The sequence below is a fragment of the Mesoplodon bidens genome (assembly GCF_964165515.1).
Source record: "Mesoplodon bidens genome assembly, chromosome: 18".
Classification (NCBI taxonomy): Eukaryota; Metazoa; Chordata; class Mammalia; order Artiodactyla; family Ziphiidae; genus Mesoplodon; species Mesoplodon bidens.
Genome location: NC_138175.1, coordinates 20506832 through 20522315, shown reverse-complemented (window position 1 = coordinate 20522315; position 15484 = coordinate 20506832). Strand labels below are relative to the sequence as shown.

The 15484-nt window shown below is 54.5% G+C and overlaps 1 protein-coding gene across 3 annotated transcripts in view; it reads right to left on the bottom strand.

Annotated features, from left to right (window-relative positions):
• TK2 (thymidine kinase 2) overlaps positions 1–15484 on the bottom strand; it is a 29328-nt gene that overhangs the window by 2454 nt on the left and 11390 nt on the right. The window contains exons 5-10 of one of the 3 annotated variants that reach the window (XR_014013685.1): positions 15152–15241; positions 12621–12694; positions 3622–3710; positions 2967–3046; positions 530–610; positions 78–146 (exon numbers count right to left, since the gene is read on the bottom strand). Coding sequence is in view for 2 of the 3 variants with exons in the window: in XM_081215323.1 (XP_081071449.1) it covers positions 530–610; positions 2967–3046; positions 3622–3710; positions 12621–12694; positions 15152–15241 (414 nt within the window). In the remaining variant the exon portion in view is untranslated. The remainder of the gene's footprint in view (positions 1–77; positions 147–529; positions 611–2966; positions 3047–3621; positions 3711–12620; positions 12695–15151; positions 15242–15484) is intronic. The other 2 variants (XM_081215323.1, XM_081215324.1) reach the window with 2 other exon arrangements.

Here is a 15484-nt window from a genome sequence, read left to right as displayed (position 1 = left end):
AGCAGGAGAAAGGAGAGTAAAAAGCAAACACGGGAATTCAAAGGCATTAGTAGTCTGGAGCAAACAGTCCTACACACCTCAGCACCTCCTAAGGGGGCATCATTGTGTGACAGACCAGAACAGCAACTGACGTTCCTTCAGATGCCCTGGGTCACCAAGAAAAGGTGCAATGAGGCTTTGGGCCTGCCACCCACTGGAGAAGGGACGGGCATGTCAGAAAGACCACCACCCCAAGCGGTTAAGGCCAAAACCCAGGTCTAGGGGCTCCAGCCATCTGGAACACTCCTTTGCTGACAATGCTGGATAAGTGAGATGCTACTGTGCCACCGGGGTAATGACACTGGGACAGGTCACCTTCTCTCAGTTCTGTCCAGCTCACTAAGGCTCAGTCCAGGATGGGGACTGTGAGACAGAGTCCCTTCCACCCTCCCCGCTTCCTTCTTCCAAATTCTCCAGCTGCAGAGTGGCCGACATCCCCCCAGTAGCTCCTCCTTCTAGAAAAGTCTCCCGCCCTGTTAGGGGGGCTTACCAGAACAGGGGCCGCCACGGGGAAAAGGCTCCCTTTGATGAGCCACTCCTCGTACAGGTGGTGAATAGCATCCAGGTATTCCTGCCGGAGGGGGGAAAAATGCAAGGGCTGTCGGGAGAACATAGGGAGCAGACCTCTCCCCTCCAGGGGTCTCAGGGGCAGGTTAGGTGAATGTCAATGACCACAGGGCAGTGGCTTGGACTAAGGACCTACAACAGCCAACCTGGCTCGGGTGGACAATGATAAACGCGGCCAAGCACTCTGCCAGCCAGCCCAGGTGTCGCAACAGTCAGAAGCGTCCCTCTGGCCACCTGCCCAGCCCTCCAGCGCACTCTGCCCCTCTGGCGCTTTGGACGCATCCTCCCACCTGGCTGCTCTGGTTTCCTGCCACTTCTCCATCAGCAGGGCCTCTGTTCCTTCACGGGGGCCTGGGAAGCCTCTGAACCTTCCCACCGTCCTTCCCACCAAGAGGACTGTGGCCCTCACTGGCCCAGGAGCCCCACTCGGCTGCTCTCACCCCAACAGACAACTTGTAACCTATGGATCCTTGAAAGCTTAAGGGCCAACTTCAGAAGGAGGACAAGGTGCAACGCAAGGGAAAAGAGGCCCAGACCCGCCCCTAAGGCATCCATGCCTGCGCGTCCGGTAGGACTGGACGGCACTCTCCCACGAGCAGGCCCCGGCAAACACTTCCTCAAGCAGCCATCTACCCCCAGCCCTGAGGCTCTCGGGTAAACCACACTGCTGCCTCTTTATCCACCACCACGTTCTCCCTTGGCAACAAGAGACTTGTCCTGGAGGCCTTGTCAGAACCATTAAGACAATGTCCTCAACAATGACTTGGACAACTCCAGATTTGTCCCTTCTTCCGAACATCTGGGTCACTGCACAGAGCTGCCGTGCCCCATCCCAGCTTGGTCCAGCCCCGCCCCATTTCACCCTTCCTCTAATCACTCTTGTCTCCAGATTTCAAAGCAGCTGCCCAGAACGAGGCCTGGGCCTTCATGGCTGGAATCCACCTTGCTAGTGCCTGGGGCAAACAAGGCTGGGTGGGCCTCAGGAGCTGGACTGGCCTTCTAGGACCCCAGTCCAGCCCATCCTGGGCTCAGACCCCCATGATATCCCAGTAAATGCTTGCCCAGCCTCTGTCTGTGTACTTCCAGTGGCATTCACATGGGGCATTCCGATCAATATTAACTGAGCAACCCCTAGGTGCCAAGGCCTGGGACACATTCTAGGGATGCAGAGGGAATAAGATCTAATCTTAAAAAGTTCATGGTAGTTTTCTGAGGGATGGGGAGCAAACACATAAAGAAATGTTTCAGAATATTTGTCCTAATGGCTGTGATCATAATAAGCACAGAGGTTGGGGGACCACAATAGAGGGAAGGTCAGAGAAAGCTTCTTGGAGGAGGTGACACCTGAGGCAAAAGAAACCACTATGGCAAAGGTACATTTCTGTAACTCCCTGGTGAGGGGTGGGGGGAGCGGGAGAGGGATCAGGAGAGGGGAGAGGGGAGAGGGGAGAGGGGAGAGGGGAGAGGGGAGAGGGGAGGGGGAGAGTGAAGAGGGAAGAGGGGAGAGGGGAGAGGGGAGAGGGGAGGGGGAGGGGGAGGGGGAGGGGGAGGGGGAGGGGGAGGGGAGGGGAGGGGAGAGGGGAGGGGAGGGGAGGGGGGAGGGGGAGGGGGAGGGAGAGAGAGCATGTGTAGCCACAACTAGTTCTTTATGGCCAGAGCATGAAAGGCAGGGAGTGGAAGGGGATGAAGCCAATCATGCAGGATCTCGGATGGCATGCTACAAGTGGGGACTTTATCCTAGACAGTGGTGAGGCACTGAAGAGGGTGGGGTTAGGGAATTGCATGCGTGGTGTTCTGTACTGGGAACATCACCCAAGCAGCAGTGTGGAGGATGGATCTCTGAGGGGGATGTGGATAGTGAGGGACCAGGGCAAGGAGAGCAGTCCAAGCCTGTTAGATAGCCCTGACTAGAGTTGATGTGGTCCTGAGCCAGAACCCAGAAGGGTGAAGCACTGGGCAGACACTAGTGAGTTTCACCTCCCAGCCAGCCAGGCACTGTGTCAAGCACTGGCAATGCAGCAGCGAGCAAGTGGGCACGTCCTAGCGAGGATCCAGAGGACGGCACAAAGGCAAGCAATTTTCAGGAGGTGGACCAAACAAGCCCTGGGGACACCTGGGCGGGAACGGGAGAAGGGACGCCTCTGAGCCCCAGGGGTGCCCAGCATTGAGTCTGGGACCACAGGAAGTAAAGCAGACCTGGACACCGCACAGGGTCTCCAGCTCAGAGGAAGTCAAGAGTTCACCCTCCAACGTGCTCAGTTCCTGTTTCTCTCCCTGCAACAACAGCACAATGATCTCACAGAGGGTGGGGCCAGGATGGGATGAAGTTGCACCTTTCCCCGGGTTAAAGGGGCTCTTACCAGTGGAATGACCTTCTCCTCTTCCCTGCATCTCATTTTTAGCCTCTGGTAACAGGTCTCAGGAGTGGTCTGGAGATAAACTGAGATTTTAAAAAACATGTATGTGGCTTTAATTACTCTGTTCGTGGCTTGGAAGTGAAAGTGAGGGGTAGGGGGAAGGAAGGCGTGTGGGCAAGGCGTGGAGAGAAACATCTGCCAGCAGCCCTGAGCAGGAGAGGCAGACCAGCTGTGTGGCCAAACAGGCATCTTGACCCTCATCCTGACTTTCATTCTCTTTCCATGTCACCAGCCCCAATGGGTCACTGTGAAGCTGAATAGGTTCCGTACATTGACAGAGCTTAGCACAGGGCCTGGCACCCGGCCTGTCTCAGTAACTGTCCAGGTTCTGTCCCTCCTCCCTCCTTTACAAACTAGAAAAAAACCCATCATATCACAATGGACCGAGGGGAAAGCAGTTTGAGGGACTGGCTAGGGTGCTTCTCCAGGAGGGACCAAAAGCCCCAGATTCTATCTGCCCTTTGGGAGAAGGCTGAGTCAAGGTAGGGGAAGAATCGCTCATGGTGAGGGCCCTGCCCACCACCCCTGCTGCTTGGGGCCCAGCCAACCACCTCCTCACTGGGCCCAGGGGAGGGAGGCCAGGGAGGGACTATCTCACCTATCAAGTCAACGGACACGTCGATGTTCCTCACAATCCAGTCAAACCATTCCGACAGGACCACATAGTCCACTTCAGGCATCTTCCCACTGTAACGAGAGTTGTTAAGGGTTTTATTATCCCATGAGAAAGTTCCTGGGCTGTGCCATTCCCCCAAAACATCTGGGCACTGCTTTTATTGAAAGGGAACTGCCAAGGGCACCATGACATAGTGTGATCACATGATACTGGGCGGGTAGTGATGACAAGGACCGGAAACCTCCCGACCTCCTGCTGCCCAGGGACAGTTGATGGTATAATGCAGCAAGTATCTTGGCACTGCCGGAAGGGAGAATTCATTTGGGATTTGAACTCCAAGCCAAGGAAGGGGCTATGAAGCCTGTCCCCTGAGAACACGGACAGCGCTCAGGCTGGGAGGTGGAAGAGCAAACCCGTTTCACTTCTAGAAATTTATTTTGTGGAAATAATCGTGGATGTCCTCTGTAGCACTATTTAAAAAATAATGAAAAACTAAATCATGGTACATCTATCTAACAGAAAACCACACAGCAACTGAAAGATGATGCTATAAAATAAAATTTAATGACATGGAAAATGCTCATAATCAAATTCTCATTATTCAATGAAAACAGGAGGATATAAAACTGTGCATATAGCACGACCCAACCATACTTTCAAGAGTATTCATCCACACATTTTGAAAGGAGACTGGAAAGAAAACCACCAAAAGGTTAACAGTGCTTTTCTCTGAACTGTAGGACTACGGGAGACATTTTTTTCTTTATCTCTTTCTGTATCCAAAATTTAACAACATACTAGTTCTCAATTCGGGGCGGGGGTGGGGGGAAAATGACTACATATTTAAAATGATAACTGAAAAAGAAAGAAAGGAACAAGAAGCCCACAAGTGAGAGAGACTTGGTGTCTGTCCTCTAACCTGGAGGAAATGAGCAGGGAAGAGCGGGAGGAGGGGCAGCAGCTGGAGGAAACAAACCAGGCAGCTGCGGGGTGACCCTCAAAGGCCCAGGGGAGGAACTCCTTTCAACATCCTCCACCCGTCTTGAATATCATCTTGGATCCACTCAGAACTGGGTTTGGCAAGGTGGGCTACGAGCGAGTGGAGGTGCCTGAGCTGTGTGCAGCTGGGGGTCTTCTGACTGTTGACTAAAGAAGGGGAGGCGGGGAAAAGAGGCCAGTGGAGCGGGTGGTTTGCAGCTGCCCCTGCCATGGGTGGTGAACTGACTCCCACCTGGGGGAGGGGGAAGGATGGGCGTGAAGGAAGGCGCTCTTAAGATGACAAGCTCAAGCAGCCCTGCCTGGGGGCCCAAACGATGGGGCGGGGCACAGACTGGAGGGGGACATCCTCCCCTAGTCCCTGAGACCACCAGACGCCCTCAGCGCAGAAGAGCTGTGCCTGGCAGAACAGCAGGAAAATGCACGGTGCCCAGGAGAACAGCAGGGGCAGACGGGCAGTTGTCAGCGCCTTGAGGGGTCTCAGGCATCAGACTTCAGCAGGGAGACCAGAGCAGACTAATGTGTGAGGACCAGCACCCGCCCCCACGAATAAGTGGGGGAGGCTTTGTAGGGGAGGGCAGAGGGAGGAAGTCCCAGGACACTGCAGAAGGGCCCAAAATTCAGATACTAAAGGTAACAACTTTGTGATCACACACAGCTCATGTGGTTGCCCATCCCCCAATTCTTTCCTCCTACCTCCTTAAAAGTAGCCCATGATCTATTCAGGGTCCATCCCACAGGCCTGAGTGTTCAGGGAAACCTGACCCCAGCCCAAGCTTCAGAGTAAACCAACTGGTCTGAGGGACATCCTCTCCGCTGGCCAGGGTGAGTTGATCAGCCCAGGCCGAAGGGCCCAACCTGACCAGTGAGACATGAGAGAGGTTTGCTGGGGTTTATGGAAACCATGCTTCCCCTCATGCTTAGAAGAGAGAGCCACTGGCAAGACATCCACCCTCTGGCCAGCAATGAGAAGCCCGGTTCTGCCACAGGCATTGTGTCATCAAGAGGGAATCATATTGAGGACACCCACAAGACAGAGCAGGAAAACAGAGAGAAACAGCACTAGGGCCACCGAATGAAACCAACCCCAAAGCCTGCTGTTAAGACAGCCCGTAACAACCTCAGTGTTCAGGCCACTTTGAGCTGGGCTGCAGTTAGCTGCAGCTGAGAGTATTTGACATTCAGACACCAAACCACTCTTCTTGACATGTTTTCCTTCTCTGGAGCAAAGCTGACTCCGAGGGAATGAGGATTTGCCAAAAAGAAGCTGCTGATCAGCCCCACTCGCTCCACCAAACACGCAGCCTGGGCACGCAGCACAGACTGGCAACTCAAGGGTGTGGGCCGGTGAGCAGCACGCGTGGAGGGAAAGCTGCCCAACAGCCTCCCACGTCATGGACGCTGGACAGTTGGTGTGAGACTGCCCCTGAGGACTTCACCGGTGACGGTAAGGCTCAAGGGAGGTTCTGTCAAATCCCAGAGCTGGGAGGATACCCTTAGCTGTGGCCACCGAACTGAGTCACAATTCAGGACACAGGCAGCACAGTGTTAACTAAAACCAAACCAACTGACACCACACAAAGTGCTGGGGGCTGAGAGCCGCTGCTCTGCTGGAACTCGGCCCCAGGTGGTCTCAGGACACCTCCTGGGTGGCTCAGGAACCTCCCATTCCCACCTGGCCCAGGCAAACCTGGGAGGAAGCAGGTCCTCCCTTCCCGATGCTCTCCTTAGAGGTCCTCTAGGCGGCTCCGGGGCAGCCTCCTTGAGGGCAGGGTCGGCAGGCAGACCTCCAGAAAACCCTTCCAAGACTGCCAGGAGCCATGTGCTGGGGGGTCCAGGACAACTGGCCACCGGCTGAGCGGAGTGAGGAAACGGAAGCTGCCTTCCATGATTCTGAGGCATGTCAGGCAGCGGGCGCTGTTTTATCTGTATCTGCAGTTTTCCTCCTAGGAGTCTGCCCGGCTCCTCCTGTGTCTGCCTCGAGAATGGGGCGCCCAGCACCACCACCAAGGCACTGCTTTTATTTCCACAAAACACACAGAGGGCAGCACCTCTCTGCAGACCCACCAACGGTGGACTGAGGGGGTTTCACGGTGCCTTCCCCTTATCCTAGGGGGGCAAAATTGAGGTCACGGGTCCACACGAATCCTGCTGTTTTGTCTGGCACGGTTTGCTGTTGCCTTCCCCCTGAGGCCCAGAGAGCATGGGTTAAAACTGAAATCACACACTCAAATGCCAGCCTCCTTGTACACATGACTTTCTTTTGTTTCTCACAAGACCTTGTGAGGTCAATTTTAGCCCCAACTTATAGATGAGGAAAACTGAGGCCCAGAGAAGCTCAGCCCAGCTCTGAGCCAGGGACTGAAGCCTGGCTCTCGGTGGCCCCCAAACCCATATGCTCCTGGCTGCACCACGTGCCCCAACCCCACCTGCCCCGTCTGTCAGCTGAGGGGGCTGCCCCTGGGCCCGTCCAGTGTCTCTCTAGCCTCAGCCTGAGGAAAGGCACCGTTCGCAGGCCCATGACACAGGCAGTGAGTCCCCAGTCCGGCCATGAGTGAGGAGGAGTCCAAGCCCCAGGGCCCATCAGGACAGCAGGAGGACTCGCCTGTTGTTCCAAACGCAGGGTCTTAATGGATGTCCGCAACCCGCTGCCCCAGGTGAGTCAGTGTGTCACTTCCCCAGCTGGGCCCCATGCAATTCCCTTCCTTCTATTCTTAGAAAACACCAACCAGGCAATCCTGTAAAACCTTTGTGTTCAATTAGCCCACAGGGTCGGGCCACACAGTGGCCTGCGTGGCCGCTTTAGCTGCCTGAGTCTTTGTCGCCACCTTCAGCTGTTCATTCCAGCACAGTGCCCACACCTCAGAAGTCCTTCAGGTTCTTTAAGTCTTTAAGGAGACTGTGGAACCAGAATCTTCCTTGGTGGCGATTAACCCCTGGTGGCATAATTGCATGTATGTTCTGCCCACCCCAAACTAGCTGGGGTGAGGATGGGGGCGGAAGAGGCGGGTCTCTCCCTGGAGGAGCTCCTCACTCGTCCGAGGCCCAAAAGGCAAGAAAGCCCTTCCAGAAATTTGGCTTTGGGGGATGCAGAATTGCAGAACGTGGGCTTTTCTGTGCACCCGAGCCTGCAACTGCAGGCAGCAAAGCCACGCCTACCGTCCTTCCTTCCATCCCAGTCCCTCCAGATTCCAAGCCAAGGCTGCAGGGGCTTCTGTGAAAGAGAAAAGGACCAACCCCCAGGCTGAAGGGGCAGCGGCCATGCAGCCCCTGCCTTGTGTTAAGGGCTGTCCCCACACAAGCTCCCAGGCAAGAGCTGACACCCCACACAAGCCGTCTTGCGGTTCCCAGTACCCAGCCGAACTTCCACAGGTGGGAACCAAAACATCCTATTCTGGGTATGAGCAAAGGATCCAGCCAAACCCAGTTCTAGGCGTCATTTGGTTTAGGCTCAAAATGATGGTAATCCGTATTTGGGGGGCATGGAAACATCTACTTTGGCAGCACCACTTCACTGTGGAAGGCCCATTGCATGGAGAGAAGCTGGGTTTCTAACGAAAGTGACCAAGAAGAAAGCCCACATCCTACCCTTCCTCCCACCTGTCACTTCTTTAGCTCTGGCTAGAAATGCTGTTTACTGCGCCTCCAAAAAGAAACCCTGTGGCCTACAGCTGCCTCATTCCTGACCTAGGAATACACCCGGAGACCCTGAAAACAAAGGTAATGCAACAAAACCCCCAACAACCAAAATCTGAAGCCACAAATGTGAAATGAAGAAACTGCAAGTGGTGCAGGAAGCTGAGGAAATCCTGCTCCATGAAGAACTTTCACTCTGGCTGGCCACCTGCCCCACTGCCCCCCACAAAGACAGCCCGCAGGTCTTGCTTTCAACGACCCCTAAGGCCCAGGTGAGGCCCCAAGGAAGCCACGGGGCAAAACTCCCAGGGGAAAGGACCATGACTGGCACAGACAGCCCCTTGCGGGCCACCTGGCTGCTGCCTTCTTCGGAGGCTGCCCCTCCAAGTGTGACGCCAGCCAGCAGGATGATATCTACCCAGGGTGCTTGTCTGCTAGAAATGCAGGCTCTCGGGCCCCACCCGGGAAGCAGCATGGGTGCATTAACAAGACGCACGGAGTCTTTGGGAGAAGCTGAGTGTAGGGCCTGGGTGGAAAGGGGCAGAGGCCTGGTCCCCCGGAGCCAGCACACTGGGGGCTCCCCTGGGCCTGAAGCCTCTGGCCTTACAGAGAGAAGTCTAGATGTCTCACCACTTCCTCCTTCACCGCTGCCCCACAGAGCAGTGTGCAGGTTAACCCCCCCGGTCAGTTTCCTGCCCAACCAGGAAGGAGCAAGGCCTTCGAACCCCACGTGATTCCTGATGTGCCAATCGCGGTCAACAGTGCCCCCCTCAGTGCTGCCTGGAGGGTTCAAACGGAAGGACAGTAACTGCAGCTCCTGCCCACGGGTCCCTGCCCTGCCCCTCAACCACATGAGCCATGCCTACTCTCAGATAAGCTGGACCAGTCCCACAAGTGAATGGCCTGCACTGGGAAGGTGCCTCTTGGTGTCCCTGCCCTTGGATCTCTGCCGCCCAAACTCAGGCTCTCTGGGGAGTGTGGCTGAGTGAGGGGGACTCCCAGCCACGTGCTGAACACACCAGTTGTTACAATCACAAGGATATGTTATGGGATAGAATGCAAAGACTTCGCAGGGAAGTCTTCAAAGAAATTTCCAGTTAGTTAGCCGGCTGCTTTGGGTACGCAGGCTGGGAAAACCTGCAGGGAAGCAGCCGCCTGGGTGAGCGTTTCTCTGCCTTTGGAGACTTCAGGGAAAGGGTTTGAGGAGCACTGCCTTCTCCCATCTCCCTGAAACCAAAGTGGCGGATGGCCTGGCCCCCCAGGGTACCACGGTGATCCCTCGGGCCAACCCACAGCCTTTGGGCTCCAACAAGTGATACCAGAGATCAGTCTCGAGGCTCCAACAACATCTTCAAGGAAATCCGTGCCCTCTGGAGGCTGTGTGAACTTAAAACAATTAGGTCCCGGGAACAGAAACAAAGATGCTGTGAATTTCTTCTGTGGTTCACTGTCCCACAGAAATCCTACCCACAGATGCCAGGCATTCTGGGAGGGCCAGTGGGAGGTGTAAATATGAAGGAAAAGAGCCCCCAAAAATGAAAAGCTACAGCCTTTTCCTACCCACGAAACAGCCCAGGGCAAGGCCCCATTAAATGGACCAGTGACCTGGACCACAGCCACGGAGGTCAGGGAACAGAGAACCACCCATCAGAAGTGCTGAAATGAAGGACCATGGGTGTGAGGAACCAAAGCCCGGGACATCAGCTAAAATTTAAAACTGCGCCCGGAACAAGCAACACAAGCAGCTCCTGGGCAAGCTCACCAGACGTTAGGCAGCCTATGGGGGGAGGGGGGTTCAACTGGCAAATTTCGTGAAGACCACGGTGGGCAAGGGACACAAACCTTAACCAGGCAACCACTCCAAAGGCTTTCCAGAGATGGACAACAGACTCAGAGAGGAGACGGGCTCAGAGAGGTTCAAGAACCTGGTTGTGCTCACAATGTCTCCAGAGCCAGGATGGAACTGAAGTGCACTTAAGTCCACCCTCCACTCTCTCCCCTTGACTTCCAGTCATTCCATTCCAGGTCACCCTCTTCAAAAAGAGCCACTGGCTGCCACACAGAACTAGCCAGGCTGACTGCGATTAGAAAACAGAGACAGCCCAGCTACGCGAGGGTCACAGGGAATCCTACCCACTGCCAGGGTCCGCAGTAAATGAACACCGGAGGGGTTCCCTCGTCCTCCTCTCTCCTCTCCTCTGACCATCCTCCCTGTGGCAGAGGCACTAATGAGCAGGAGCAAGGGAGGGCGAAGGGCTGTGTAAACCTAGCAGTGGGCACACCAGCCCCACTAGACACGCAGGCAGCCAGGTGTCGATGGGGCTCCAGCATCAGGAATGCTGCCTGCTGGAAGGGTAGAGCCCACAAGGAAGTTCTGAGGTCAAAGGACAAAGCTACAGTCAGGACTTGCCCTGGCTGCCAACCCCGACCCCATAGCACTGGGGATGCTTGGAGTGGGTGGGGGCAGAGGCTCTCACCCTGGGACCACACAGGCTCTAGGTCACGACCCTTGGCAGCTCAGGACCCAGGGAGAAGCCTTTTTGTGGCACCCTCAGAGGAAGGGGTATGAAACAGCTGGGGGAAAAGTTGGGCTGGAGACCAAAGACCAGCCACAGGTCCTGACACCCAGCAATAGCTAACAAGTATCACCCAGGTGCCAGCTCTGTGCTGGGTACCAGCTAGGCCAGCAAACCAGACATGCTCCCTTGCCTTCAAGGAGCTTATGGTCCAGTTGGTGGGACATGCAATAGACAAACAAGTAAATAGATACTAAGTTAAACCACATAAAACTGCCATTTTTGTAGGTCAAAATTGGTCAAGTGTTAACAATTTCATATGGTTCAACCTAATTAGAAGTTGTCTTGAATACCACAAGAAAACCAACAGAAAGAATTAGAAGTTGTCTTGAATACCACGAAGAAAACCAACAGAAAGAAATAATTAAGAATAACAAGAGGGGCTTCCCTGGTGGCACAGTGGTTGAGAGTCTGCCTGCCAATGCAGGGGACATGGGTTCGTGCCCCGGTCCGGGAAGATCCCACATGCCGCGGAGCGGGTGGGCCCGTGAGCCATGGCCACTGAGCCTGCGCGTCCGGAGCCTGTGCTCCGCAACGCGAGAGGCCACAACAGTGAGAGGCCCGCGTACCGCCAAAAAAAAAAAAAAAAAAAAAGGATCCACCTGCCAACACAGGGGACGTGGGTTTGAGCCCTGGTCCAGGAAGATCCCATGTGCCACAGAGCAACTAAGCCCGTGTGCCACAACTACTGAGACTGAGTTCTAGAGCCCACGAGCCACAACTACTAAAGCCTGTGCGCCCCAGAACCAGTGCTCCACAACAAAGAGAAGCCACCGCAATGAGAAGCCCGCACACCGCAACCAAGAGTAACCCCCGCTCACCACAACTACAGAAAGTCCGAGCACAGCAGCGAAGACCCAACGCAGCCAAAAATAAAGAAAAGAAAAGAAAAAAAAAGAATGAGAGGCTCAACCCACCTAGACAGGGAGGCTGGGACCACAGCTGCAGATGGGAGGGAACAGGGAGCCAGGGTGTAGAGAGTGGAAGGCAGATATCAGGACCAGCTCTGTGAGGGAGTGAAGCTCAAAGCTACCAAGAAGGGAGAGGCAGAGAAGAAGCTGCAGCCCATTCCCCAAGACCTCCAAACATCAGCAGTCAACTGAGCGCAGGAGTGGAGGACCCCACACCTCTGAGGCCACAGCACTGAGGGCCACCAGAAGCCCCCCCACCTAGGTCTGTGTGACAGAGTCTGCTCCCATGAGGACAGAAGACAGCTGTGAGTGAAACCACAACAAATATCATGCACACTGCTGGACGGATTGCTCTAGTCGATCTGAATCTTCACCCCTCCCTGTCTCCTCCCACTTTTCCACGTAACCCACAGGGCCCTGCCCCCTCTCAGACTCCGGTGGGCTGGTGTGACCTGCTTTGGCCAATGGATGTTAGCGAACATGAAGCAGAGACCTGAAAAAGAACTACAGTGCTTTTGATCTGCCATCACCATGAGACATGAATGCCCAGGCCAGCTTGCCCGTCCCAGGAGGAGGATCAGCAAGCAGATGAGAGATAAGTCACCCCAGTCACCCTCACCGGGCCACCCTAGACCAGCCAACCCCTGGACATATCATTGAGCCAGCCAAGGTCAGCAGAGCCGCTGGGTCGACCGCCCTGGACGGCCAAGCCATCAGTGCAGAGAGCTGTCTGTCACTGAGGTTTCGTGGTTGGTTGTTACACAGTAGGTACTCAGTATGTGTCAATTAGATAAAGAAGTTCCAACTTCATTTCTAAAAATTTAATAGTTTAAAAAATTATCGATTGTGCAAACTACGGTACCTTCTATACAAGTTTTCTACAAAAACGTATCTTGCGCTGTGAATCGACCGCTCCATCAACCGTACAGGCAATGTCTGCAAGAAAACAAAAAGTGATTCACTAACTCAGGCAAAGAGGAAGGGGTCAGGAAGCCTTGAAGAATGCCTGTTGCTCCCCCTGCCTATAGTCTATGCTGAATACGAGAACTGAGAAGCCTCTGGAGAGGGAGGTGGACACCAGAGAACCGTGTGTCCCACTTTGGCTCCCTGGGCCCTGGACCCTCCCCATACCATACCCTGAAGCTCAGTGGTCAGTGCAGCAAGGCCGGGCAGAGGGCCTGTCAGCAGCAGCCTCCTTCACAGGAGGGGTGAGGCTCCACTGGACTGTGGGTTTGGGGAAGTGCTAGAAAAACTGCCAAGTGCCCCCCGGGAAAGTGGTGGCAAGCACAAAGTGCGGTGATTATCATGGACCTAAATAGGATGCATTTGCTTAAGCAGAGGCAGAGCTCCGAGAGGGCTGGGCTGTGGCTTTATGGAACCCCACCAGCATGCCTGCCAACTTCACCGCCTCCTCAGAGGGCTGGCTGGGGATCACTGCAGCCCTTCAAAACTGGAAAGGACTGTGCCCAGGAAGAGGGAGGACGGCACTGACGTGGCCCCTCTCTGCCAGCATGCACACACCCTCCACAGAAGGCCTTTCCCTTCGTCCACAGTGTCCCATTGGGAAGCCGGAGGTGCTCTTACTCTTGACACGAAGTGGGCAAACACTGCTCTCACTCCGCCTGGCCCACAGCACCCAATGGGACCTGGACCAGCAAATCAGAGGCTCATGTAAAGCCATAACCCAGGATTTTCCTGACTCTCCTATTTGTCTGTCTATCCCTCTGCCTTCTTTTCTATTTTTCAGTCCTCTCCTTACTTATGACTCTCTGCTGCCCATCTTTTGCTAGGTCCCCATTTATCCCTCTCTCCTTCTCCTCCTCTTTCCTAGTCCGTCCATCTCTCTTTCTCTGCCTCCTTCCTGATAGATTTCCTTAAACAGAGGAACACACATACAGCCCATTATATTCAGATATACTAGATACAATTTACATTTGCAATCGAGTGCCCACTCAGGAAAAGTAGGGAGCATGCCAACCTCAGACCATACTCTGACATCTATCTTTTAGACAGATTTTTGGGGAGACAGAAATTCATATGGTTCTGCTCATATCTTTTTCTATTATTAAAAGACACAGAGGGCTTCTCTGGTGGCGCAGTGGTTGAGAGTCCGCCTGCCGATGCAGGGGACACGGGTTCGTGCCCCAGTCCGGGAAGATCCCATATGCCGCAGAGCAGCTGGGCCCGTGAGCCACGGCCACTGAGCCTGCGCGTCCGGAGCCTGGGCTCCGCAACGGGAGAGGCCACGACAGTGAGAGGCCCGCGCACTGCAAAAAAAAAAAAAAAAAAAAAAAAAAGACACAGATTTGTAGAAGAATGATAGCTATGGTTGCAAGTGCCCAGCCTTGCATCAAACCACTGAATGGCTGTGTCAGAGAAACTGGCTGATGGATCTCCCGTCTCCTTCAAGGAGAGCCTCCAAAGCCAGTCTCTTAGGTGGTACTTGCCATTCTGAACCACAGGTGCCAATCGGATCTCTCAGTCAGCCTTTCTTCTAAGAGACTGTGCCCCTATTCACACCCTGCTGATGGAAGGGGCCTAAGTGGCTGTGTTTGCGACCTGCCTCAATACCTGACTGGACCAGGGCTGGACACCTGACCCAAGCTGAGCCAATCAGATTCTTTCTCTCAAGAACCTGAACTGAGAATGTGAACAAGCCTTGTGAAGGTTAGATCAGCAGTTCTCATGCAAACGAATTTGCAAATAAATAAGGGATGTGTTAAAATCACCTGGAGAGCTTGATAAAACCCAGATTGCTGGGCCTCACCTCAGAATTTCTGATTCAGCAGGTCCAGGATGGGGCCAGAAAATGTGCATTTCTAACAAGTTTCCAGGCGCTGCCGCTGCTCCTAGTCCAGGGACCACACTTTGAGAAGAGCTGAGTTAAAGGGAGTTGAGCCTGGGAGCGGTCGGGTCATGAAGACTCGGGCTTACATGGCATCAAAGCAAGTTCTTGGCTAGCTGAGGTTGGTGGGTGGGGGCACTGGAGGCTGGTCCTCAGAGAGCTGTAGGAACAGAGACCTTGGCCCCAGAGACAGAGGAGGCTGAGCAGCTCTGAAGGCCCAGCAGGGCTTCCTTGTGAGGTTTCCCTTCCTGGCAACCACATGCCACTCATGCGAAAAAAACTGTGTTTAAGAAGGTTGAAACCATGGGCTTCCCTGGTGGTGCAGTGGTTGAGAGTCCGCCTGCCGATGCAGAGACACAGGTTCGTGCCCCAGAGCGGGAAGATCCCACATGCCGCAGAGCGGCTGGGCCCGTGAGCCATGGCCGCTGAGCCTGCGCGTCCAGAGCCTGTGCTCCACAATGGAAGAGGCCACAACAGTGAGAGGCCCGCGTACCACAAAAAAAAAAAAAAAAAAAAAAGAAGGTTGAAACCAAGCATCTGAAATGTACCTGAGGACGAGTGTGCTGGTCCAGCATGGTGAGCTGCACATATGTCTGCAGCGTGAGGCCCCATCGACAGGCGTCCCGGTACATGAGACCCTAAAGAGGGGAGAATGCAGTGCTCTATCTGTAGGACTCCCAGCCCGGTCACAGAGTGGACAGAGACAGACAATGGAGCAGTTACAGGACAGCCTGGGAGCAGCTATAATAGAATCCTATATAAAGTCCCAGGGAGCATTCATTCAGGCATTCAATCATGTTCACTGAGCCCCTGCAGCCTGCTCTCTATCCAGCAGCCAGTGAGCCTGTTATACTACAGGAGCCAGTTATCATCACTCCCCT